Below are 27,610 nucleotides of genomic sequence, written 5' to 3'. Positions count from 1 at the left end.
AACATTCACAGTTCTAGTATGGATCGCGATGTCCAGACCGGCCGTGGGTCTCATGACCCGAACTCTCCAGCCTCATAAGCAGACAGGAGGCTGTTAAAGTTAACCTGTCATCAGATTTCCCCTACATAAAGTACTGCCACCAGCTTTAACACCTGTTTAACATTATTTTAGGAAGATGAATATGAGTCTCCAACCCCCCTCTTTATAGCCCCAAAAATATATCTTATAATGCCGCAATATGGCACGGTCTAGTCTTATGGGCACCTCTCGTCTTGATCAAGCGCCTCCTCTGTTTGCAAACACTGTCCTCCATCCCTGCTTCATGTGGATGACGCATCCTATGTCATCCACACAGTGTCCCCAATTGTGCTCCTAAGCAGGCGTACATTACTCTGCCCTGATGAGGGCAGAACAAAGTGTTATAATTCGCATGCACTGGCTTTAATTACATGTCACTGGCACTCTTTTGCCTCTCCCGCGCATAGTACTTACTTCGCTCAGCCCTCAGCAGGGCAGAAGAATATCTGAGCAGGAGCATGATAGGGATCACACTGTGTATGACGTAGGCGCGTCATCCACATGAAGCAGGGAAGGAGGATGGTGTTTGTGACCAGAGAGGAGGTACCAGATCAAGACCAAAGATGCCCATCGGATTGTATGGGGGCATTATGAAAGCTATTTTTGGGGTGATGCAAAGGGGGTTGGAGAATTGTATACATCTTCCTACAATACTGTAAACAGGCTTCAAAGGGGGTGTCAGTACTTTATATTGGGAAAGCCAGGTGACACGTTGTTTGTAGACCCATAGCCGACTTTAAATATCAAACTTGTGACACTAGAGTAGGGGAAAAAGCACCCATTGAATAGTGACAAGTAGTGATGAGCGAGTATGCTCATTACTCGAGATTTTCGAGCATGCCCGGTTGGTTTCCGAGTATCTTTGGCGTGCTCATATCTTATGTTTGAGTCACTCCGTGTGCATGATTTGCGACTGTTTGACAGCTTTAATACATGTGAGGAATACCTATTTGTTAGGCATTCCTCACATGTATTAAAGCTGTTAAACAGTCGCAAATCATGCACACACAATGACTCTAACATAACATTCGAGCACCTGAGCATGCTCACCAAAATGGCGAACAGGCTCGCTCATCACTAGTGACAAGTGATGCACCCTGTGTAATGACGCAGGTCGCACACTCCAAACGCTCATGCTACATACTTTTATGACTTTACGATGTATGTTTGCATATTTGTCTGATGGGCTTTATTATGCAACTGCGTATTGATACAAAGTGTATTTTGTATTATTGGATCTGGTTAAAAACTGGTAAAGGAGGTATGACAAATAGAAGAAGTGTTCAAAGATTATCAATATATTGTCATAGCCACAGATATGCCTTAGTTATTTAGGGGCAAGTTCTGGAGAACTGAATAAACATAATCCTCTAGAATAATAAGGTTGAGCTGCTGGCTAGGAGAGAAGGCTAAAATGTTAGATCATTCCTACTTTATCAATAATTACATAGGAACACTGTATAGACAATGGAGGGAATGCAGGTGCCACCACCTCAATTCTAGCCAGACATAGTCCCTCAAAATTATTTTTTAAGGAGGCTTGTAACAAAAAAAAAAGTATATTAAAAGTAAAACAAAAATAATAAAAAAAAAAACAATGACCCATTTACTTCTAGAATCTGTATACTGAGTAATACCACTGGCTGTTAGACTTGGCGTTTCAATCCTATTCCATGTCATCTGGCTCCGCGCTTTCATCAGAAGAGCAGCAATATTCGCTGCAATGTGTTTTGTGTGATTTGTAACAAGCCAGCAAGCATACTAATAATGTGATATTCTTGCCGCTGAGCTGATAACACTTGCTTATTAGCTGTCATGCTGGAGAAAATGTTTGATTTCCTAGGGCTAGCTTGGTAATTTTCTGACAACATTGTCAGTTATTAGTGAGTAAAGGCGCATGGAGCACAGCTGAATCGCCACCTAATTCCTCCCTGACCTGTGAGTGTGGTTAGAGATGCTCATTGAGAACACTAGTCTGAACGGAGAACTGTGTGGATCTAATAAATTCCTTCAGCTTGGGATGAGCTGTGAATCTTCAATGAGGCTCTCTTGGCAGACGTGCTGGTTGATTTTAATAAAAATAGCTGCTTTGAGCGGAGTGAGTTCAGGATGCCAAATTTACAGCTGCCTTGCACGATTACTCTTAAAACTCCTTTAGGGCTAATTAGAACCAGTGGGCAAATGAAGTGTATCGATTGCAATTCTCTTGAAGTAACCCCCTTCTTTTCCCTATCATTTTGTTTGTTTCTTGGAGAAATGAATGTAATTCTTTTCAGCGTCTCCCTTCTCAAAGTAGTGTCTTTTCTTTTCAGCCACAACACAAAGACCACGTCATGGCTGGATCCACGGCTAGCAAAGAAAGCTAAACCCCCAGAAGAGTGCAAGGAGAATGGTAAGTTGTCACAGTTCTTCTGGAAAGGGTCCAGTTAACGGCTTCTGTGCCAGATTTGCAAAAAAAAAAAAACATGTTAATTATGTTAATTAGCTGCAGCAAAAGACAGAGTTTTGGATGAGAAGCACTCCGCAGGAAGTAGTCATATTCTTATCTGTGCCTTTCTCAAGCGCCTCCCTTTCCTTGTATTCTCACTCGAGGGTTACAAGAAACGTAGTTTTATTTGGTCTGGGCACTGGTCTGCCAGCCCTCCCATACCCGCCTCTGCCAGGGACTTTGTGTGGTAACACTGGGACTCAGTTCTCCTAAGGAAGATGCAATGCAAGGAGAACCAACAAGACCACTTCAAAGGATTATGATCATAATATCATGTACCCTTAAAGGTAAAGGCTCGGTCTGAAGTCCTGGCTGCTACTCTTCATGCTCGGCAGGATGTTTTTATCCCTTCTTTTTGTATTACTTTGTTCTCTAGTTACAATGTTCTAAAATAAAGTGATGGTGGAAAGTGTTTGTAGGTGGTGGAATCATCTGCTGCGTTTTGTAATATATACTTATTGGTTTATGGCCAAGATGTGCCCTATGTAACTGCTCTTGTGCAATGAGTATACGCTTGATTTCTTTTTGTTGTAGTCTTTTGCGGATTTAATACTGAGAAATGCCTTTATATGTCTTGTAAAGGAATAGTGGTCCCCGTCCAACACCTGTAAGCTGCACACGTGTGTGCTATAATCACGGGGCTGCGACTGCGATATTAACACAAATTACTGGCATCTCAAGTTAAAACCGTCAACTTAGGAGCTATTTTCACAGTTGGCTTCGGCTCGGCACATTTTTTTTTTTTCTTTGAGAATCCGTGTGCTCATTAAGGAAAGATCCAGCTCTTCTTGTATGCAGAGGAGAACGTCTGACATGCCCATTCATCAATTAACTTTCATATTTCCAAAGCTGAGAATAACTTTGCGATGTTCTTGTCATGCACACGGCCGTTATCATTTATTGCATTTATTGTAGTCTTTTAAAGAGTGACATTTAGCTATTTTTTTATTCATAATGATGAGCGTAATTTACGGAATCCAGTATTTGGTATATGTGCATAGTATAAGGTGGCGTATATTATATAGAAGAATGCAGAATACGGAAATGTTCACACTCATTGCGGAAAAGAACAGACAGGCAGACTCTTGTACCAGTGCCATACACGGCACATCTAAATGCGCTCCATTTATAAATGAGGTGTGACAGGAAGACGCATACAAATAAAGCTGTGCTTAGTCATTAATTGAAGAAGAAATGGATCCATTCATATCTCTAATGCAGGTATTTATTCAGGAATAATGACTGTGTCTGTTCTGAGGCATTTGCATTGATATTCCATTTGCACTAGGCTGCATCTGCCAGAGCAATAATTGCATTTAATTGCTAGCCAGATTGATTTATACCTGTAACCACTTTGAACAGCTTCACAAAAATTACTTTTTTTAATTTACTGGTTTCAGGATGGATTCTAAAACATTAGCAACCCGCAGAGCCTAGTTTTATTATTCTACTTGCTTAATAGTTTACCACAAGGCTGCTTATTTATCCCTGCTTTTATTGTTTAAGTACATCCAGAAATGGCATTTTAAATGGATTTTTATCATGACTTGGAATTTTAAAGAAACTAAGTTGCCTCGCAGAACTCATCATGTAATGTTTTATGTATCACAAAGGGCCAAATAATATTATCATTAAAGTGGATCTGTCACCAGATTTCACAATGCAAACGGCATACATTGTACATGGATCTCTCAGACCTGATGAGGCTGGTGTACTTACCTTGAATATTCATGAAAGAATGTCTCTTTAATCCTTTTTGAAAGTGTCCCTTCCTAATATAATATGCATTTTTAGAAGTGCAGCTCTCAGTTTAATTTCAGAATTATACTGTGTTTTTAAAATGGATTTTCAAAGTAAATACAGCAGCCTCCCCAGGTCTGAAAAATGATATTTAATGATGTGTACAATTGCATTGTGAAATTTGATGTCAGATCCACTTTGATTGTTGAAAGGTTTGCTAACTATTCTGTAAAATATCTCACAACTCGTGATAAATGGCATTAATTCTATGCCATCTTCAGCATTTTTCAGGATTCCATTATGCCAGTTTAATAGATGCAATTGAACATGATTTAATAGTCAAGCATTATAATTATTTCGCTAAAGCAACTCCCCATAAAACAGTACCTCTAAAATTGATTGTAAATGCTGGCTTGTAGTCTTCGTTTACATGGACTTTATTTTTGTGCATTGACTATATAATGCCAGATGCATAGAATAAAAGAACAAAACCATAAATGTACATTTGCACTGTACGATTATTGTGAATAGAGCGTTCCTAGGTATTCTATTCAATAATCCCGCAGTGTAAAGAGGCTGCCAATCTCCCGTAGAGCGAGCAGAACGCCTGTCCGTCCATTAGTTTGCCCATAAGATCATTGTTCTCGGCGGTGCAAGTGCTGTTTACACAGGACAACGTGCTGCCAAGTAACAATGAGGTCTGTCTGTGTAAGCACGCTATTAAATTACCTAACAGTAGTTACCTATTTGTGAACCTTTAATGCCACAAAATTGACTTAAGTAACTCTCCTTATACCTCAGGCAGACAAGCATGCTCATATAATAAGCTTATTTCAGGGGCAGAGATTTTCTAACCTGTATGGCAGGCAGCTCGGGCCTTCCTCTAGTGTTGCTCCCACGTGGCGGTGCTGGGCCCTATGATGCTGCTGAGCTGCCGGGCGTCTGGTGGGGCCAGGAGACCTGCAGTCTCCTGCCCTCCGGATTCAGCTGCTGGGCCTTCAGTGCCCCACAACCATGGACTCCGGTGTCCGGTTCACTTGCGCTTCTCTCTGGAGTGAGCTTGTACATAGCTCCCTTCCCCAGGTCCTTCCTCGTCATTCTCCTGTCTTCAACTCTTCTCAACTCACTCTTACTAACCCCACCTCCAGATTCCAGTTTTTAAGGGGAGGAGCTCCCCTTTCTGGCTTGGAGCCAGGAAAGTGTTATATGCTGGTATACCTGATTAGGGGACCCCTCCTTGCTTCCAGGCATGGCATCACCCCTTATGAGGGAGGCAATGCCACTGTGGCAACCGGACCCCTGGGGTGCCACACTTGCGTGATGTGTGCATTCTCCTTGTCTGATGTGTTAGCTGTGCTTGTATGATGTCTAACATGTGCACTGCTCTTCTGTTGTGCACGTTGTGCTTGTGTGATGGGGGTGTTCTGCTTGTCTGATGTGCGCTGTTCTATTGTGTGTGCTGTGCTTGTGTGATGTGTGCGTTCTGCTTGTCTGATGTGTTTGCTGTGCTTGTTTAATATCTGAGGTGCGCTGTTCTTCTGTTGTGTGTGCTGTGCTTGTGTGATGTTTGCTGTAGCTTATATGATGTCTGACGTGCGCTGTTCTTCCGTCATGTGCGCTGTCTGTGCTTGTGTCGTGTGCATTCTGCTTGTAGGATGTGTTAGCTGTGCTTGTGTGATGTCTGACATGTGCACTGCTCTTCTGTTGTGCTTGTGTGATGAGTGCGTTCTGCTTGGCTTATGTGTTTGCTGTGCTTGTGTGATGTCTGACGTGCGCTGTTCTTCCATCATGTACACTGTGCTTGTGTGATGTGTGCGTTCTGCTTGTCTGATGTGTTTGCTGTGCTTGTATGATGTCTGATGTGTGCGTTATGCTTGTCTGATGTGTGTTCTGCTTGTCTTATGTGTTTGCTATAGCTTGTATGATGTATGACGTGCACTGTTCGTCTGTTGTGTGTGCTGCGCTTGCGTGATGTCTTACGTTCTCACTGTGCTTGTCTAGCACTGCCTCACAGACACACAAATCCAGGAGGAAAGAATTGGGAACACACACAAACTGAGGTGCTCAGCCACAAATCAAGAATCTTGGAAATGCTCTTGAAGTAGGAGTAAGAAGAAGAACAGCGGCACGTGTCAGCACTGCTCACTCCGCCTGATGTAACGTATTAACCCCTCATCTCCGCAGCCAATTTACAATTTTATTTTTGCATTTTTCCTCCTCTTCTTCCAAAAGCCTTAACTTCATTTGTCCATTGATATAGGCAACATTTTTCAGAACAAGTTGTAGTTTTGAATGACACCATCCATTTTACTGTGTTATGTACTGAAAAATGTGAAAAAAAAATCCTAATGGGATGAAATGGGGAAAAAAGAAAAAAAAAAAAGTACAATTCCCGTATTTTTTGGGGTTTTCTATTTATGGCATTCATTGTATGGTGAAAATGACCTGGAAACATGATTCTCCAAGTTAGTACGATTTTAGGCAATACAAAACTTGCATTGATGCTTTTTTTTTTTTAATTTTCTTAAGTAGTGAAAAAAAAAATTCAGAGATTTTTAAAAAAGTAAAAATAAAAATTTTGAATCGTGTTGCCATTTACAAGAACCGATAATCTTTTTATTTTTTCCTTCAATAGAACTGTGTGAGGGCTTGTTTCTTTTAGGGAGGTGTGGTGATCAAAAAAACATAATTCTGTCAATCTTTCTTTTCTCTTTAAGGTGTTTACCATAGAGGTTAATTATTTTTATATTTTGGTAAACCAGATGTTTACACAATAACAATACTTTTTTATTCCTTTAGTTTTAATTGGGGGAAAAAGAGAGAGGCAATTATTTTTGTATATTTTTATTTTTTTTTAAAACTCTTAATTTTTTTAACATTTCTTTTTATTCCCCGTAGGGGATTTTAACCTGTGATCGCTTATATTATAGAATGCAATGCTGTAGTATTGCAGTATAAAGTGTAAATGGCTTTAAAGCTCAGCAGGAGTACCAAGATGGCAGTGACGTGGGGTCTGTTCTAAGCCCCCTGGTTGCCATAGTTAGCCACTGGTGCCTGTGATCTTGTTGCAGGGGCCAATGAGAATCTCCGTGTGCACCCACTGGAAACTGCATAATTTAAAGAGAACCTGTCAGCATGATTTTTTTTAATGTAAAGTAAAGTCATGGCCGTAATGACACTGTAATACAGATTACATTGATACCTTTGTTGTTTTTCTTTAATCACCATTTTTTAGTTTTCTGCTAATTAGATTTCGGTGCACAGGGGCCGGACTGTGCACTGGATCTTCTCCACCCTGTCTGTGATTCTCCGGCCCCTCTGCTGCCTCCAGTCTGTGAATGACCTGCCTCCTCTGTATGAAATCTCAGCAGTGACCTGTAATTCACAGTCTGGAGGCATTGGAGGGGCCAGGGAATCAGACAGGAGATGACCCCGTGCACAGTTCTGCCCCTGTGCACTGAAATCTAATTAGCAGAAAACCTCTAATGCTGATTAAAGAACTACAAAGTGCATTTTTTCACCAAAGGTATCAATGTAATCAGTATTACAGCGCCATTACACCCATGTCTTTACATTATAAAATCGTGATGATCTGTTCTCTTTAAATGCTGCAGTCAGAGATTGACAGTGACATTTGAAGGGAATCTGTCAGTAGGATAAACCCTCCTAAGCAGTCTACTGGAAACACTCCCTTCCTTTTAAATTAAGATTTGGAGGTAGATTCTCAGGGAGATCTTTGTCCGGTCTATATATCTTAACAGCTCATTTACGTATTAAGAAAATTGTGGATTTCTCTGGAATAAATTTTCGGATTGCATATACCAAGGTATCATTTTATTCACCTTTCTATGACCTACTTGCCCACATGGTTTAGGAGGGTTGATCCTAATTAAAGGTTAATTTTAAATGGTTAATAGCAGTGATTGAAGCTCAGCTCCAGCCGCTGCTGTTAGAAACAGATGACTGCTATGTAATATAGCCAGCATCTACCTTATATAGAAAGGGCTTGGCTGTTGAGCCCCCTCCACACACGCTCACCCCAGTCCTGACATACATGTGTGCCATTTTGTGCCAAAGGATTAAACTAGAAAAAAAGTCACTGGTGAGTGCTGCTTTTCATCTTACTTCTACCCTATGTGCTTGTCTGATGTGTATGCTGCAATTTTTTTTATAAATGTAATGTGAAATTCTGCTTTTGAGGCATGACATTTCCAAATTAAGAGAATGGGGCCCTATGAAGGGCCCTCTCTAATTCGATTAGGGTCTGAAAACTCTCAGGAGATGGGGTTAAATGTGGCATGATCAGATGAAGTTGTTCAGTGTATTTCATCATTCTGTGTTCCCCAAAGTATATTGCAGCCCATCTCCATGTAAGACATTCTAATACATCCTGTGTTGAATCCTTGTGTATGGAGCCGGGCTCAGCAGCTGATCCTGCACCAAACCAGGCATATGTCAGCTGTAATACATAGCTGACATTAATCTGTAGCTGCAGAGACCAAAGCATGCTCTGATTGCAGTTTAGCCACTTAAATGTCTCTGACAGTGGTATTTACATGGCGTACGTGCCGATGCACTTGGTCACCAGCTTTTACTGGCCTCCATCACAATTATGGCGAAGTGAAGGCTTTACATGACAGCCAAGGGCCTGTTGAAGGCCTCAGTCACCGACATCTTGGTTATTTTAAAAAGCCCAGCCTGTGGCTGGACTTTTATTGGAGAAAACCTTTTTCACTATATACTGTAGTACTAGAAGTTCAAGAACTCTAGTGGGACTTAGAAATAAAGAAAAAATAGAATAAAATGAATATGAAAAAAATTTAAAATCACCCCACTTTTCCCCCATTTAAAATTAAAGAAATAAAAAGTAATTAAAAAAACAAACAAACGTATTGGGTATCTCTGCTTCCATAAATGTCATATCAAAATATAAAATTAATTAACCCAAGCTATAAACGTCGTAAAAATAAAAAAATAAAAGTCAGAATTGTGTTTTTTGAGTCATGGGAATATTAGCAAAAAATGCAATAAGAAGCTATCAAATCGTCATAGTTATCTCAAAATAATATTTAGTATCTCCGTAATCCTACTTTTACAGCACAATGTACACAGTAAAAACCAAACCCTCAAAACAATTGTGGAATTCAGTTTTTTTGCACAATTTCACTGCATTTGGAATTTTTTTCCGTATTTTCAGCACATTAAATGGTAAAATGAATGGTACTATTTAAAACTGCAACTCATTCCCAAAAAATCAGCTACATCAGCGGGAAAAAAAAAATTGGGGCTTTTGAAAGAAGGGGAGGAAAAAATAAAAGCACAAAGAAAAACAGAAAATTGCCCAGCCAACAGGTGTTAATAGGCTATTTAATTTTTTCATTTTTAATAAACAGTTGCAAGTACTCGCTTCTTCCTTCTCCCGGCGCTCCAGCTCTGATTTGTCCCTCAGAACTGCGCCATGCTACCGATAGTACAGCACTAACTTCTGCAGCCATCACATGCTGACCGCTTACTGTGTATACAAGAGCCAAGAGGAAGCTCGGACATTGGCCCAGGATCAGTGAATATTGTTTGTTTTTGTCATTTTATACAATTACATCTGCTTGTAAAAACTAGTATTCATGTCTATCACATCATGATGCGGGTAGCAGTTGTCTACTGCTGACATACTGCCTGCTTACCAGACAATAGCGTTGTAGGTCAGTGGTGCTGGTGCCGCAGGAAGTCCAAATTTCTCTCGGACGCATACACCAGGATAATAAATGGCACGTGGTTGTGAATCCGCACTGCATGTCAATACCAACAAAATGGCATGCTGCTATATGTCTCGTTTTAGTAATGCTATACTTTTTGTGAAAAGTAAGGGTATATTCACATGTAGCATTTTTATGCAAAATATGCAGCATTTGACACTACCAGTGAGTGAGATTTCTGAAGTCTCATGCACACGCTGTTTTTTTCCCACCTGTATGCTGAGCCCTGCTATGTTTTTGGCAAGACAAAAAATATTGATTGTTTCAGAATTGCTGCAGTGCTTTTCACCCGTTCAAACGAATTGTTAAAAAAGGAACAAAAATGTGTGTATTGTCAGCAGCATTTTTCCTGCTACCGCTCTGGTTTTTGATGCAGAAAAAACGCAATTTGAGAACATACCCTAAAAAGTTACGGTGCGCCCTGCTTAATGAAAATTCTGCGTCTAAGACTGCACCATTTATATATTGAATTCTTTTTTACTATATATTAGTGACATATTCAGATTTTTATCCCTGTGTCTTCATATAGGGTTCTATCAGTTTTCGGAATTTTGCTCACATTCTTTATGGTAAATCTCAGACATATAGCAAGTGATAAAAAGTGAAAAGCTATTTTGAATCTACCACATATTCTTACTTAGAATTATTTGGCTTAACAACTCCAGAACATGAAACTTTGGCTTTGTGTTGGGTTGTCTTGCAAGAAAAAGTCAATTTACACCCAGTTTCCTAAATTTTCCATGTCTTGTAGTTCAAAACTTTCCATTACCTGTTGCAGAAAAGTGTCCCCAAAGTATGGTGCAGTCACCAGCATGCTTTACTGTTAGGATGGTGTCTGGCTGTCATGATACACATGCTTTCCTTTAGATACAGGACATTTTTATGCTCTGTTTTGGAATTATAAGACCATACAAATGCTTGTCTTTTGTTATTCTATACTCAATTGAAAAAGATTTTTCTTAAATCACTTATGTTTTACCAGTAATGGCCAACAATGTATGCTTTGTTTCCACAAGCTTAATAAAAGTTAAAACTTTAGTTGGAGCCAGTTTTTACAGTTGGAGCATATGCCGGTAGCAAATTATGTTGTTAATACAAAGGATAAAGTGATTAGTATTGCTATGATAATCATAATTGGTACCAGTAGCAGTAGCATATGATATGTTTGCCCTTCTTTATGGATTCCCCCTTTGTCTGTTATCTGCATTCTTCCTATAAGCAAGCAGTTCACCATAAATACAAGGCACCGGTCATGAGCCAAACAGCTGGTGGTCAGGGGCCACTGTTAAGCAAGCAGCATGCTTCTAGGGAACCACCAGGCCATTTACCACCAGGATGTATGCACTGGGCTGGGAGTTCCTAATTTACAGTTTTTGTGCTTCTTTGATTGCCTTTACTTTTTTTTTATTATGGCAAACTGAAAGCAACCTACTACAGCACCAGTGCTTTACCACCATAACAGGAATGGATGTGGGCATATTTTTGATGTATTATTATCATAGAATCATAGAATGGTAGAGTTGGAAGGGACCTCCTGGGTCATCTGGTCCAACCCCCTGCTCAAAGCAGGATTCACTAGATCATCTCAGACAGATGTCTGTCCAGTCTCTGTTTGAAGACGTCCATTGAAGGGGAACTCACCACCTCTCGTGGCAGCCTGTTCCACTCATTAATCACCCTAACTGTCAAAAAGTTTTTTCTAATATCTAATCTGTGTCTCCTCCCATTTAGTTTCATCCCATTGCTTCTAGTCTTTCCTTGTGCAAATGAGAATAAAGATGATCCTTCTACAATGTGACAGCCCTTGACATATTTGTAGACAGCTATTAAGTCTCCTCTCAGTCTTCTTTTTTGCAAGCTAAACATTCCCAAATCCTGCAACCGTTCCTCATAGGACATGGTTTGCAGACCAGTCACCATTCTGGTCGCTCTTCTCTGAACTTGCTCCAGTTTGTCTATGTCTTTTTTAAAATGTGGTGCCCAAAACTGTACACAGTATTCCAGATGAGGTCTGACCAAAGAGGAGTAAAGACCGATAATGACTTCACGTGATCTAGACTGTATGCTTCTGTTAATACATCCCAGAATTGTATTTGCCTTTTTTGCTGCTGCATCACACTGTTGACTCATGTTCAGTCTATGATCTATTAGTATACCTAAGTCTTTTGTTAGGTATGTGGCTAGAATGTGGCATTAGAAGAATAGAAGGTTATAGTTGAAAATCCCAAATGTGGAAAATGTGATTATTATCTTGCCGTCTGAGGTACTCCTCTGTCTTCATCGGAATATTTTCCTCTTTATTTTGACATTGCCAATTTCTTCTGAATCAAGAGCGGGATGTTTCGAGATACTTTGTTTTCAGTTTTCTTACACACTGAAAGATAAGTTCTAAGAAATCTATTAATATAAGGCAAAAAGAGCCACATCCAGTGATCAAATCCATAGAACAGTAATAAAGTTTATTTAAATATATGCAAAATTACACAGTATAGTAGAAAACACAAATAAAAACAATTGAAATACACAGCAATGTATATGATCACTCATGTCTGACCCTGGTATGGTCAAGCACCCCAAACCTTGAACCCAACAATAAGTGTGTAATATATAGCTGATACATTAGTGTCAGGAATTCCAACACACACAGAGGGACAACACCGGGGAGATCATGCAATATCTCGCCGTTGCCGTCACGCCTTTCGTCCGGAGTTGCGAGCACGCGATCCAGACTACTCGCTACGTGAATATCTGCAAGCGACCAGTGAGCGTATGGCGCCACACCTCGGGGATTCCAAAGCCTGAAATCCGTGTTTAACGCCTTCCGTACGGTCACTGTCAACTTCACGATAGCCCAATTATTAATATTCGCTGCCACCACCGGCCGAGTTTGAAATATAATACAGGCCTGGCCAGACACCTGCGTTTTGGTAGCATATATGGCTTCGGGGAAAGGAACGATTACAGAACAAAAGAAACAGAACTATTAAATTTTATGTTTAATCCAAAAGGGAGGTAGTGTTTAGTAAAAATATATACATAAGGATGTTACAAAGGAGACATTAAAATACATATGCAGTTACATAAAATAAACAGGATGAAAGAAGATAACTTACACTATACGATCACGGAGACGATTCAATATAGGTGGAGGAGGGGCTCCCCAGATGGATTATGCTGTTATTGAACAGGACCCGTTGCTTATAATTCTTCCCCCCTGGAAATGAGTGCTCCTGTCTTCTCCATGAATTCTCTTATACCTAAGGGGAGATCTGGCTAAACACCCTTGGTGGTGACATCATGTGGGCCGGTCTCCAGCCTGTACATTTTTATTAAAAACGCTAACTTCTGCAATAACTTATCGCTCGTTGATCGCAGAAGCTTGCAAACTGCGCCATTTTTTCCCTTATGATTTTTTCTTTATTTAGAGACCACACATCACATAGCTGTAGTCTGCTATTCTGGTGTTTTTGCGCTACAGCTCCCTGATTTTGCCTACAGCCCTGGAAAACTACTTATACATTCCTGGGCTGATTTGGTCACTAAACATATGGGTCCCGTTACTTTCGGACGTATGGAACTCATAATATTTCGTAGTTCATATCGGAGTCAGTACATCTGCAAATTTCCCTTTGAGGCTCGGGAAGTAGCCTCACGGTTACACGCAAATTAGTGCAAGCCTGCGTTTTAATTACCTCCTGCATCTTTCAGAGACAAGATGCTTGCTCTGAATGCTTGCTTATAACACTCCTTGCCTGGCATTGTTTGCATAAGCTATTTCTCAGTCGTGTTTTAATTGGGGCTTTTGTGCTGAGAAAAATGGGACAGCTCGGTGCTGTCAAGTGGTGATAATTTGCAGTAAGACACTGTATAATTGTCATCTCTGGACAAACACTACAGGAAGGGCATGGGAGAAGGGGCTAATATTCTGTTAATATGTCCATGACATTAATATGTTCCTGACAATTAGTCAATGTTATATTCTAATGTAGTCAAGCACAAAGTGTAATCAATGAGCCAAACCTAGATAAAAAGGCATAAATCAAATAATTAAAGAAAAACCTTCATGTTTAAAAATAACCAAAAGAAATAACATAGCTAACAACGCTGGGCAGTCAGAAAGGACCATGTGGGAGATGCCATCCCCATAATTCTCTGATATATCAGAATCTCTTTTTCATATGGATTAACCAAGATGAGAAAAACGTGGCTACTATTTTCCATAAGCAGCACCACACTTGTCTACAGAGTGTTTGCGATATTGCGGCTCAATACCATTCACTTCAATAGAGATGAGCTGCAACAACACGCACATTCTATAGGCAGATTTGATGCGGTTTTGGAAGAAAGCAGCAAAGTTTTTCTTATCCTGGAGAAACATTTTTTTAAAGGAAATCCGTGAGCAGGTTTTTTCTATGTAATCTGAGAGCACCATGATGTAGGGGCAGAAAGCCTGATTCCAGCGATGTGGTGTCACCTTTCTGGACTGTGTTTTGCGGTTTCTATAAAATCTGTGTTTTATTAGCAGGAGATTATCACTACAGGACTAGCTGCCTCGTGCCTCCTGTTGGACTGCTGTGTAACTCTGCCCCTACCACTGATCAGCAGCTTTCTGTCAACTTACTATGTACAGAGAAATCTGATGATCAGTGATGGGCGGCGTCATACAGAGTTCAGCATTCTGAGCACTGCTAGATCAGCAGCCGAGAAAACAGTGATTGACAGCATGCAAGTGATACAAATCGCTGGAATTGGGGTCTCAGGCCCTACAGCATGTTGCTGTCAGATAACATAGTAAAAACCTGGTGACAGATTCCGTTTAATACATGGTATAATCTGATATTGAGTGTAGGTAAAAGGATTAGGGATTTTGTTATCGAGGTTCTGCAAAACCATCAGCACACTACAGTCAACCCTCTGGATTTCTCCATTTTGTTCCATATAATTATTAACAATCTGTTTGGTGTTTAGTAATTGGTGAAGTTAATTTACAGATTTATATGCAAATTTAAATTTTGTTGGTCAGAATAAATCCCATCCATCTAGAAGTAAAGTATCATTGACCTGAAATACATTTTTCAAGAGAGGTATATAATGCAAATAATGACATTTTCATTCTCTTGGCATAAGTCATTGACTTGCATGTTACATGTACATTGGGAGTTTTCTTTTCTTTGTTGCTAGATTTTTACTTGTTCTTTCCTCTTGTGCATTACAGCGATTTAGTTCTCTTGATATACCAATCTCCTATGTTGTTTCTATTCTATCTAAGACAAATGACAACTGTTGAAATTGTATACTAAATCCATGGAGGATTTTTTAAAATCCTTCATTTTAATAAGTGATTTATTCACCTGTTGGCGAAAGTGGCCACGGCCCCACTATCAGTATTCGGTCAGTATTTTTTCTCAGGAGTGGGAGCCAAAACCAGGTTTGGAACAATCAGAGAAAAGGTAGAATAGAAACACGTCACCAATTCTACATTTATCACCCACTCCTGGTTTTGGCTCCCACTCCTGAGAAAAAATACTGACTGAATACTGATAGTGGGGCCTTGGCCTTAGACTGAAGAATGTTGTGGTGTTTTTCCTACTTAAAGTATTTTTATAAAAGTACCTAATCTCACCCTGTTATTTTCTCCATCTACTTTTCTGTTCCCTGACATTAGTGACTTTTGATTGTGTAATGTATAAAGAAAATCAAAACTATTAATCAAATTTATTATAGCCCAGAGATAAGCGATCATATTAAAATCTTCACATTCACCACCAGTAGATTACGGTTACTACTAATGGCCATGTGATAAGATGTTGTTTTCTTCCTTGCATTGGTTATGATTTGCAGTTTATGTATATAGATTATTGTATAGGTTATGCACCCCCATCCAATTTCTCTGGTTATTCCAGATATACCTATCTAGCCGTTTCAGAAAAAGTTATTTATCCTAGTACATTACGTGATTTTTAGGTGCCAGTTTGGAAAAATTATTTACTTAAAAATATTTATACTCAAAATTTGTGTTTCTAACAATTTATCTACTTGCAAATAGCATTGAGCAAAAAGACTCGAAAGACCCTGGTCCAGGGATCACGTCGTGCCGCAACCATTACATCGCACCGGACCTATTAGTTAGAAGAGGCGTCAGGGATCCTGGTAGGTAGAAAAAGGTTCACATGGCTCTCGTCTAGTGGCCATGGACTGCTGGCGTGGCCACTGGATCGGGATCCTCGAATCTTTTTGCTGAAGTCTACTTGCAAAGTCAATTCTGACCTTAACATGGTATAGGAAATAATAATGTATATATTGTGTGTTTTGTATGTACTTTATTTGTTGGAGATTGACTATTAAAGAGGTGTTCCAGGATCATTTTTGTAGACACCCTCTGCTTAAAAATGACATTATTAAGCAGAGGATGCCTATTTAATAAAATCTTCTTTAAGAATAATGAGAAATTAGCATCCATTCATGTATTCAATGTTTGTTTTTTGTTGTTCAATAATAATTAATTTAATATTTCCTTTATGTCAGGCACCAAAAATTAAACTAAGGCCCTCATCGTTACCATAGATACTCTCAAATTGTTTCTTCCTTGTCAAAGCATCTCTGGCACTTTTCATTCAGAGTAGTGTTCATTGTGTAGAGCAGACTAAAGAATGGTATATATTGAAATTTCTTTTGTGCTCTGCTGCTATTGAAGAAAGTCTTCCGCTAAATGAATTCTAGTCTACGAACAGTTATCAGGCTCCTTAGTGAAACATCTTGTAATGTCGTTAATTTAACTTTTACATGTGTGCAACTCGCAAAAAGCAATAAAATAATCGTTTTTGTGTAACAGAAGTCTATCTTCTTAGCATATAAATATATCAGGTTTTTACCAAAAGGGTATGTGCACATGACTTTTTTAGACCCTGGCGTACCCACTGAGTTTTGCAAGTAGAAGAGGCTTCAAGTAAATGTCGACTTTGCATCTTTCCAAAAGTGAACCCCTTAAAAGAAGCTTTGAAGACTGAACATATTCACAGGAACAAATCATTTTTACCTTGCAGTGCATATGTTCATTCTTTCATATGGGTTGTGGAGCTTAACAGCTTGAAGAAGACATTGAGCCCGATTCATCAAGACTAGGGTTGTTCACGCCGGTCTTGATGAGACGTGCTGGAGTCAGACACTCCTAATTCATGAATGGGTGCACGCTTCTTCATGACTCCAGAGCGTCTGACGAGTGGTGTGTGCCTCTGTTCACTACAGCAGAAATCTCGCTCCAGTCAGGTACTGGAGTTAGATTTCTGGTATAGGGAACGCTTCAGCTCTAAATGAATTAAACAAGTTGTGGTGTCCCGATGAGCCATGCCACCAGCCTACCCCAGCCCCCACTATTTTGTTGAAGCTGGGAGAAACTGAGGTGAAAACACCAAAATTTGTTAGGCGCAACTCTGAGTTGTACCTAAATTTCTCGACTTTTCAAAGCTTTTGTGCCAAAATTCTGACATGAAATCTTTGGGGAATTGAGTCCATTGTGCGCACATATCCCAAGAATGAATGTAAGGAAATGTGCCCAAAAAGGATAATTGTTTTGCGTGAAATGGAACATTTTAAGGGAGTCTGTTGGCCCAAATTCATATTATAAACGAAGCCTTGTAGAGGATATAGCCCCCATAAAATTGTAACTTTTAGGGCTCATACCCATATCTGTGAGAAAAAAAACTTTCTGATATCTGGACTGAAAAAACGGATAAGTGTCATGTGATTTTTATGCAAGAACAATGCAATTTTTCACACCTAGCATTTGATTTACATCCGATTGTCATGCGTATGCAATCCAATTGCAATGCGATATTAACATGGGCTTTTACATAGAGGAATTCTCTGTGTAATTTACACAGTTTTCCAAGGAAATATTGTTCACTACATATATAGGTGCATCTCACAAAATTAGAATATCATCAAAAAGCTAATTTATTTCAGTTCTTCAATACAAAAAGTAAAACTCATATATTATATAGAGTCATTACAAGCAGCTTGAAAAATGATTTTAAAATCCGAAATGTTGGCCTACTGAAATGTATGTTCAGTAAATGCACTCAATACTTGGTCGGGGCTCCTTTTGTATCAATTATTGCATCAATACAGCGAGGCATGGAGGCGATCAGCCTGTGGCACTGCTGAAGTGTTATGGAAGCCCAGGTTGCTTTGATAGCAGCCTTCAGCTCATCTGCATTGTTGGCTCTGGTGTCTCTCATCTTCCTCTTGACAATACCCCATAGATCCTCTATAGGGTTATGGTCAGGCGAGTTTGCTGGCCAATCAAGCACAGTGATACTGTTGGTTTTAAACCAGGTATTGCTACTTTTGCCAGTGTGGACAGGTGCCAAGTGCTGCTGGAGAATGAAATTTCCATCTCCAAAAAGCTTGTCGGCAGAGGAAAGCATGAAGTGCTCTAAAATTTGCTGGTAGACGGCTGCGCTGACTTTGGTCTTAATAAAACACAGTGGACCTACACCAGCAGATGACATGGCTCCCCAAACCATCACTGATTGTGGAAACTTCACACTAGACCTCAAGCAGTTTGGATTGTGGCCTCTCCACTCTTCCTCCAGACTCTGGGACCTTGATTTCGAAATGAAAATTGGAATTCTGGGACCTTGTGGAGTGTGTCAATGACTGCCTTCTGGACCTCTGTCAAGTCAGCAGTCTTCCCCATGATTGTGGAGCCTATTGAAACAGACTAAGGGATGTGTGTGTGTGTGTGTTTGTGTGTATATATATATAAATAAATACAGAAATATTTACACATATATATATATTACATATTTCTGTATTTATGTATCTATCAATATATATTGATAGGTACCTATAGTGCCTTGTGAGCGTATTTGGCCCCCTTGAACTTTTGCCACATTTCTGGTTTCAAACATAAAGATATAAAATTCTACATTTTTTGGGAAGAATCAACAACAAGTGGGACACAATCGTGAAGTGGAACGAAATTTATTGGATATTTTAAACTTTTAAAAAAAATTAAAAACTGAAAAGTGGGACGTGCAATATTATTCGGCCCCCTTGAGTTAATACTTTTTAGCGCCACCTTTTGCTGCGATTACAGCTGCAAGTCGCTTGGGGTATGTCTCTATCAGTTTTGCACATTGAGAGGCTGAAATTCTTGCCCATTCTTCCTTGCAAAACAGCTCGAGCTCAGTGAAGTTGGATGGAGGGCGTTTGTGAGCAGCAGTTTTCAGCTCTTTCCACAGATTCTAAATTGGATTCCGGTCTGGACTTTGACTTAGCCATTCCAACACCTGGATACATTTATTTTTGAACCATTCCATTGTAGATTTTGCTTTATGTTTGGGATCATTCATTGTCTTGTTGGAAGATAAATCTCCATCCCAGTCTCAGGTCTTTTGCAGATTCCAACAGGTTTTCTTCCAGAATGGTCCTGTATTTGGCTCTGTCCATCTTCCCATCAATTTTAACCATCTTCCCTGTCCCTCCTGAAGAAAAGCAGGCCCAAACCATGATGCTGCCACCACCATGTTTGACAGTGGGGATGGTGTTTTGAGGGTGATGAGCTGTGTTGCTTTTATGCCAAACATATCGTTTTGCATTTTGGCCAAAAAGTTAGATTTTGGTTTCATCTGACCAGAGCACCTTATTCCACATGTTTGGTGTGTCTCCCAGGTGGCTTGTGGCAAACTTCAAATGAGACTTTTTATGGATATCTTTGAGAAATGGCTTTTTTCTTGCCACTCTTCCATAAAGGCCAGATTTGTGCAGCGTACGACTGATTGTTGTCCTATGGACAGACTCTCCCACCTCAGCTGTAGATCTCTGCAGTTCATCCAGAGTGATCATGGCCTTTTGGCTGCATCTCTGATCAGTCTTCTCCTTGTTTGAGATGTGTTCCTTGGTCTTCATGATGCTCTCTGCACTTGAAACAGAACCCTGAGACTATCACAGAGCAGGTGCATTTATACGGAGACTTGATTGCACACAGGTGGATTCTATTTATCATTACCAGTCATTTAGGACAACATTGGATCATTCAGAGATCCTCACTGAACTTCTGGAGTGAGTTTGCTGCACTGAAAGTAAAGGTGCTGAATAATCTTGCACGCCCCACTTTTCAGTTTTTAATTTTTTAAAAAAGTTTAAAATATCCAGTAAATTTTGTTCCACTTCACGATTGTGTCCCACTTGTTGTTGATTCTTCCCCAAAAAAATTGAATTTTATATCTTTGTTTGAAGCCAGAAATGTGGCAAAAGGTAGAAAAGTTCAAGGGGGCCAAATACTTTCACAAGGCACTGTAAATACAGAAATATATATACATAGATATAAATATGTGGGTGAGATATATATTCAGTGCTTTGCTTGTGTCGCTCACTTTACATGTAATTTATTATTAAATTAAAGAATTTTGGAAACAAAATGGCTTGGGGTCTCCTGTAATTTTATTAACCAGCAGAGGGAAAGTGAACAGCTGGGAGTAGATGTTTATAGCCTGGGAAGGGGGTAATACCCATGGAGGTTCCCAGGTATTAATAACAGCTCTCAGCTGTATACTTAGCCTTTACTGGTTATTGAAATGGGGGACCCCCACAAAAAATTGATGTGTGGTCTCCCTATTTTAACAACCAGCAAAGGCTAGGCAGACAGCTGGGGGCTGATATTAATAGCCTAGAAAGGGACCATGAATATTGGCCCCCTCCCAGACTAAGTTGGAAGAGTGAAGACTAAGCGCCAGAGTTGGCGAATTTTATGGATACGCCTTTACTGGGGCGGCTGAGAGCTGCTGTTTGTAGTCGGGAGTTGGCCAATGTTCATGGCCCCTTCCTAGGCTATTAACATCAGCCCCCAGCTGTCTGCCTAGCGTTTGCTGGTTGTTAAAATACGGAGACCCCACGTCAATTTTTTGGGGGGGTCCCCATTTCAATAACCAGTAAAGGCAAAGTATACAGCTGAGAGCTGATATTAATAACCTGGTAACCTCCATGGGTATTACCCCCTTCCCAGGCTATAAACATCTGCCCCCTCCCCCCCCCACCCGTCCGCTTTCCCTCTACTGGTTAATAAAATTACAGGGGATCCCACACCATTTTTTTTTCAGAAATTTATTCATTTAATGCTAAAATACATGTACAGTAATCTACGCAGTCACTGCACTAATTATATGTCACTGACATCTTTCTGACTATCTATTCTATGCATTTATCTATTTTCTCTATTCTATAATGTCGGGTCCCGCTGTGATTTTACTGTACGCAGCTGATGAATTGTCAGGTTTGACGGGTGCTTAAAAATCAGACTGCACTCTCATGGTCCGAGTGCCGTGCGATTTTTTTTTTTTTCTCGCACCCATTGACTTGCATTGGCAAGTCACGACCGAGATATGCTGAAATTTTTTTCTCAGTCCGATTTCAGCTGAGAAAAAAATCGCAGATGAGCTGTAACCCATTGAATAACATTGGTCAGAGTGCAATCCGACTTTTTTTTTATTGGAAAAATTATTAGGCTAAGTTTCCTCAATGAATATTTGTTGTGTTTTTTGATGCTACTTATGTTTGCTGTGCAAAAAATGAAGCGGATTACAGATCCAGCAGTGTATGGGATTTATATAAATCTCATGCCCACTGTGTGTTTTTTTGGAATTTTTTTTACGCTGTGAAAACTGACCTATGTTGGGCTTTTGAAATCTGCAACTTGTCAATATCTCTTGCTGTACATATGTGTTATATTTGCTGATCTTTCCCCAAAGGCTTGAATGAGATAAGGAAAATCTGACGGTAATAGAACGGATATGCGTTTTTAGCATGTTTCGGCCGTGGAAATGCACTATAAAAATGCATGTAATTCGAAAATCAATTCACCAAGAAAGTTTTATCAAGGCAAAGTAAAGGAAGTATTCAAAGCAAAGCAGATTTATTTAAAGCACCCCGTATGCCAAAAAGAGACAAAAATGCAGTTGAAAAGATGTGATGAAAATGCAAATTAAAAAATCGCACTGAAACCTAAAGGGACAGATCTTGAATCAATTTTCAGGAAAGTCACTAATCTATAGTAAGTATTCTATTATCTCGGCTGCATTGAAAAGCTTGTTCAAATGCTCTTTTTAATGCAGCAGTATTAAAAAGTAATAGAGGCCAATGGCCAACAACCATAAAGTCATTTTTTGGTGTACATCTAGGCAGAATTCTTGCATCACTCACCACTTCAGCTGGTGTAATATAAACATAGGTTTATTAAAGAAGCACTCTCATGTATATATTTTTTGATTTTAATGGGTGTATATGAATGTAATGTAGAGTGAGTGTATTAATATACTCACTTCCCACTGCTCTCTCCGGTGTCCAGCGCTGTTCTGCTCCGCTTCTCAGTGATGTCACTGCTCTGCAGACACCCAGTGTCACACTGAGCTCTGTGGCTTTTACAATGTACATCTATGGAGCATCAGAACAAGGCTCCATAGGCTTTCATAATTGAAGAGACTTCCAGCTCATGCATAGAGTGAGCCGGCTTGTCTGAAGAGCAGTGGCATCACTCAGAAATGGAGCAAAATGGTGCTGGACACCGGAGAGAGCAGTTATAGTGTGTGTATGATTATACTCGCCTATGTAGTAGATGGTTGTTACACACATAACCCCCAATGGGTATTATGAGTGACAAGAACAGGATCTCAACATTAGTAGTTCATCCGAACAAGGGGACCATTTCAAAACAATTCAAGCTTCAATGAAAGGGGTAAACGAAAAGGACTCATTAATCCCCCAGGGATTAAATGAACGCAACCGATAAAACCATTTGCATTCTTTTTGTAGTAGGAACTGGTCCCTGTTCCCACCTCGCACTGGTGGACGTATCACTTCCACCACTTGGAATCGGAGTTCAAATGGGTTCGCAGAATGTTTTTCCAACATGTGTTGGGCCAATGTGGTGTCCTCCTTTTGTCTAATGTATCCTATATGTTCGAGAATTCTGCAACGAAACTCTTAGTTTTCCCGACATAATTGAGAGGGCTGCCACATGTTTTCATAAAAATGAGGCCTTTCGTTCTACAATTGGCGAACTCCCGATTAGTATAGACTTCCTTGGTGGTGGCACTTTCAAATGTTTTTGTCCTGGTTACATATTCACAGGCTCTGCACCCTCTACATCTGAATGTGCCCACACTTTTATTGGTTAACTAGGTATTGTCCGATTTAGGTTCCACAAAATGGCAACAGACCAAACGATCCTTTAGATTTCTGCGCCTCCTATGAAAGTGATCATAGGTTTTTCAGGGAGTCGGTTTTGTAGATCTTTGTCTGCTTTAAAAATTCCCCAAAGATCTCGCATGATTATAAACACTTCCTGATTATGATTATTGTAAGTTCCCACGAAGCGGATAAAACTCTCCGTCTCTTCTCCATGCTTCGGTACTAGTAGGGAGCCTTGATTTTGATTAAGCGCATATCTGTATGCGTCACCTACCACCTTTCGTGGGTATCCTTTCTGGAGGAAGCGAGTCTGCAGTTCTTTTGATCTCCGCACATACTCACCCACATTGGAGCAATTCCTCCTCAACCTCAAATATTGACCTTTAGGGATCCCTTGTCATAATTGTTCAGGGTGGTAACTCTCCCAGGACAATAAGCAATTTACCACAGTTGGCTTCCTAAATAGCGTCGTTTTCAGCAGGCCATGCGGTGTTTTGCCTATAGTTATATCGAGGAAATTGATCCTCTCTCCCTGAATCTCACTGGTGAAAAACAACCTTATTTGGCTGCAACGGAGGCATTTGGCAAATTCTACAAATTTATGTGCAGTGTCGGACCATAAAATGAAGATATCATCAATATACCTCACCCACAGTGGGATGGGCGAGGTAAATTGCTGAATATCAATCGGTCCTCCCACCAACCTAAATAGAGATTAGCATGGGACTCCCCATGGCTTTCCTGAGCTGTTGCTGGTAACAGCTGCCTCCAAAGATAAATACATTCTTTGTCAGAATGAACCAGAGTAATTTCATCACAAAGCGGTTTTGTTCGCTATATTTTATCCCTCTGGTTTCCAGATAGTATTTTACTGCTTTACATCCCTGTTCATGAGGGTTCGAGCTATTAAGCGCCTCAACGTCAAGACTTGCTAGAAGGATGTCAGGTGTTATTTTGACTTCTTCAAGTTTTTGCAATATGTCTGTCGTATCCTTGACGAGCGATGGTAAACTTGTCACAAATCCCCATAAAATTCTGTCTACATAGACACTGATATTGTGTGTCAGGCTTCCCATCCCAGAGACGATAGGTCGTCCTTTCAAGGGATTGGTGCCTTTGTGCACCTAAGGGACACTGTAAAATGTTGGGACCTGGGGATGTTCTCAATTCCTATTTGAATCCTTCCAGGGGATTGTGATTTGATTTCTTATAGTATTTTTGGTCACTCAAGATATCCAAGCAGATCCTCTTATATTGGTTGTTGTCTATAATTACAAGGTTCACCCCTTATCAGCAGACTTTATCGTTATGATGTTTTTTGCTGTTAAGGACTGTATAGCTTGGGATAGATCTGGTGACAAATAATTTCTATCCTCCCTTGGAACACGTTCAAGTTCTTCAAGACGTGTCGTCGCTAATACCACAAACAAATTTATATGGTGTTGTCACCCAAAGGGGGGGGGGCCTCATACTTTTCCTGTATAACTCCATAAATGGACCTATACCTTCCTCCCTCTGTCCCTCCTTGAAGAGCTCCATTAGGGTAGAGAATATTAAAAATATTAAACATGAATAATAAAAGTAAAATTTTAATTTTACTTACATTACTCGAATTGGATTTGACAGTGAATTTATTTATTAATTGGGACCACTCAAATATTCAAGTAAACTGTGAAACTTGTTTATATTCCTTTCCATAAAATTTAATAAAAGTTTGTTACTAATTGCTGTTAACTCCAAAAGGATGCCACTGAAAAATAACTGGCCCTCATAGGACAGTGGCTAAAAAAAATAAAAAATTATGTCTCCTGGAACACAACAGTAGAAAAGTGGGAAAAAAAATGGTCTAGCATAAAACTCAAATTGGCTATGACGCTAAGGGGATAAACAACACTGCCAGGTATAAAATGGTAGCTTTTCCGCTGGAAGTGTACTGTATAAACTAAAGAAAGCAGCAATAATTACATGCTTCACATTACATTCTCCTCCTGTCCTTGAAGACGATCACTGTCATTCTTCATTTGAAGAATAAATTGCCAGGCATAGCTAGCTACCAGCCTACACAATAAAAGGCGTTCATACAAGTGAAGAATGTTGGGTTTCAGAATTCAGAGCTGCAATAAACAAAAACAAAACCTTTAAAAGATCATTCAAATTTCCAAACTGATTCTATTCTTTTATGTATTTGAACTTTGAGCTACTAAACAATCTTAGATAAACATTAAAAAGTAAAAAAATATTTTTTATTTTTTTCTCATTATCTCTCATATCTGTTGCCCTTCATTGTATTAGGCAATATTGCAGTTCCACAGTGGAGCTCTCCTCCACCCACTGTGCAGGGAAGATATAAACTCTTTAATTCTTCTGCTTGACGTAGGTCCCCAAGGTCAGACCTGTACGTGTTATTTAAGCAATGGCATATGAGCGATGGTAATATAATCCCATAATTATGATTTCCATATGAAAACTTGCACATCTAATGCCTTGTTACTACGTCCATCTGACTAAAGTGGGGGTCAAATCATTTCCTAAACACACATGTTTTCCGAAGTGTAGTGTTCAGGGCACCTCTGGTGGGAGGAAAACTATTATTTTCATAGTGAATCTTTAAAGTGACTAGCACCGCTAAATCCAGCCTTGTTTCTGATGAATTATGTGTATTTTAAGTCCGTTGAGACTTTTACGGTTTTGAACAAGTACAATTCCTGGGGCTGTAATGTACAATATTGATCTCTTCCCCAGGACATTCAGGTTCTTTTAAAGTTTATCTTTTGAAGTAGGTTCAATTTTCTGGATATGTAGTGCCCCATCTTCAGTATGTTGTGACTTGTGGATAGTGACTAGTACTTTATATACTGAAGTAAATGAATAAACCATGTTGCTATACTTTTTCTATGATTTACATGGTTTTATAAAGTTTGTGGTAATAGAGAAGCATTATAGAGTCTTTAAATGTTCTCTTTGTGTGAGTTTCTAACCATTCTGGTTTTCATATCTCTCTGAAAAAATACTTCACTTTCTATAAAAATTGACCCTAGTCCAAAACACATATGGCCAGTAGTGAAGGAAGTGTTATATCGTCACACAAATTGTGTATCCAGTATTGTGTCTTTCAAGATACGCTTCCAAGGCCAAATGGGAGTAAGAAGTTAGAATATGGACTGCGAATGTCAGGGTCTAGAGCGCCAACAAACCACTGTCAACTGTAGCACTGGGTAAATTGCCAGACCAAAGAGATGGCAGCCTCTAATTCACAAGACTTTTTAAAAATACACACATACATTTCCCAAAATACATTAAAAAAAATGGTATGTGAACGCTGCAGGTGTAAGTTTAATACAATTTAAATGTTTAAAAAAAATTGTTCCTTTATGTACAACATTGTGTATGGTCATCAAGAGTTGTGAATACTTTCTCATGACCTACAAGTGTCTGATATTGTAAATGTCTTTCATTTTCCTCATTCCTTTACCAAGACTATGAAAATGCCAAGATAACTAATATTTCCATAGAGATCAGACACACCTGGATCGCAATGAAGGCCATATAAGCTGCCTGATCATAAATAATGTGACTACCCTGTAAGTCACTGTTTAAAGATCTTAAATCATGACTAGTGTTGAGCGATACCTTCCGATATCGGGAAATATTGGATCGGACCGATACCCAAAAAGTATCGGATATAGCCGATTCCGATACCGGAAACCAATGCAAGTCAATGGGACACAAATATCGGAATAAAAAGAAACCCTTTCTTTCCTTGTAGGTTAATTCTACAGGAAGGAAAACAACTAAGAATAATGTAGAATGACATGAAAAGCCAGCAATTCAGCAGCGGCATACACCGGTACCCGACAATTTATAACAGAAAGAATAGAACATCACAAATAGATTAGATAGATAGAAACATGTCAGTCACATATATATGAAGTACAGTGACAGTGTTGCTTACTGTGCTTGTCATTTAGTGTTAAAATAAAGGATTTATTAAAAAAAATTGGTGTGGGGTTCCCCTTAATTTTAGGTTCTAGCGGAGTTTAAGCAGACGGCTGGGGCAGATGTTTGAAGCCTGGGAAGGGGGTAATACCCACGGAGCTTCCCAGGCTACTAATATCAGCCCCCAGCTGAATACCTAGCCCTTACTAGCTATTAAAATGGGGGACCCCAAAAAGAATGATGTGGGGTCCCCCCTATTTTAATAGCTAGCAAAGGCTAGGCAGACAGCTGGGGGCTGATATTAATAGCCCAGGAAGGGTGCCATGAATATTGGCGCTCTCCCAGGCTAGAATCACCAGCCGGAGATAGAGCAGTTTTGCCTTGAATAATGGACAAAAATCCCAGTGGTAAGATGTGGAAAGCTCAT

The 27,610-nt window shown here is 39.7% G+C and overlaps 1 protein-coding gene across 12 annotated transcripts in view; it reads left to right on the top strand.

The window, feature by feature from the left end:
• The window catches only part of MAGI2 (membrane associated guanylate kinase, WW and PDZ domain containing 2), a 1,194,143-nt gene that overhangs the window by 805,582 nt on the left and 360,951 nt on the right, over positions 1-27,610 (top strand). For 10 of the 12 annotated variants that reach the window (XR_012251242.1, XM_073652295.1, XM_073652301.1 and 7 more), the window contains 2 exons: positions 2,391-2,474; positions 16,106-16,209. Coding sequence is in view for 11 of the 12 variants with exons in the window: in XM_073652295.1 (XP_073508396.1) it covers positions 2,391-2,474; positions 16,106-16,209 (188 nt within the window). In the remaining variant the exon portion in view is untranslated. The remainder of the gene's footprint in view (positions 1-2,390; positions 2,475-16,105; positions 16,210-27,610) is intronic. The other 2 variants (XM_073652296.1, XM_073652306.1) reach the window with 1 other exon arrangement.

The sequence above is a fragment of the Phyllobates terribilis genome, unplaced genomic scaffold, assembly GCF_046119375.1.
Source record: "Phyllobates terribilis strain yellow unplaced genomic scaffold, ASM4611937v1 Scaffold_11__3_contigs__length_659146591, whole genome shotgun sequence".
NCBI lineage: Eukaryota > Metazoa > Chordata > Amphibia > Anura > Dendrobatidae > Phyllobates > Phyllobates terribilis.
Note: the sequence above shows the minus strand (reverse complement) of the source record. Positions and strands in the feature narration are given on the sequence as shown.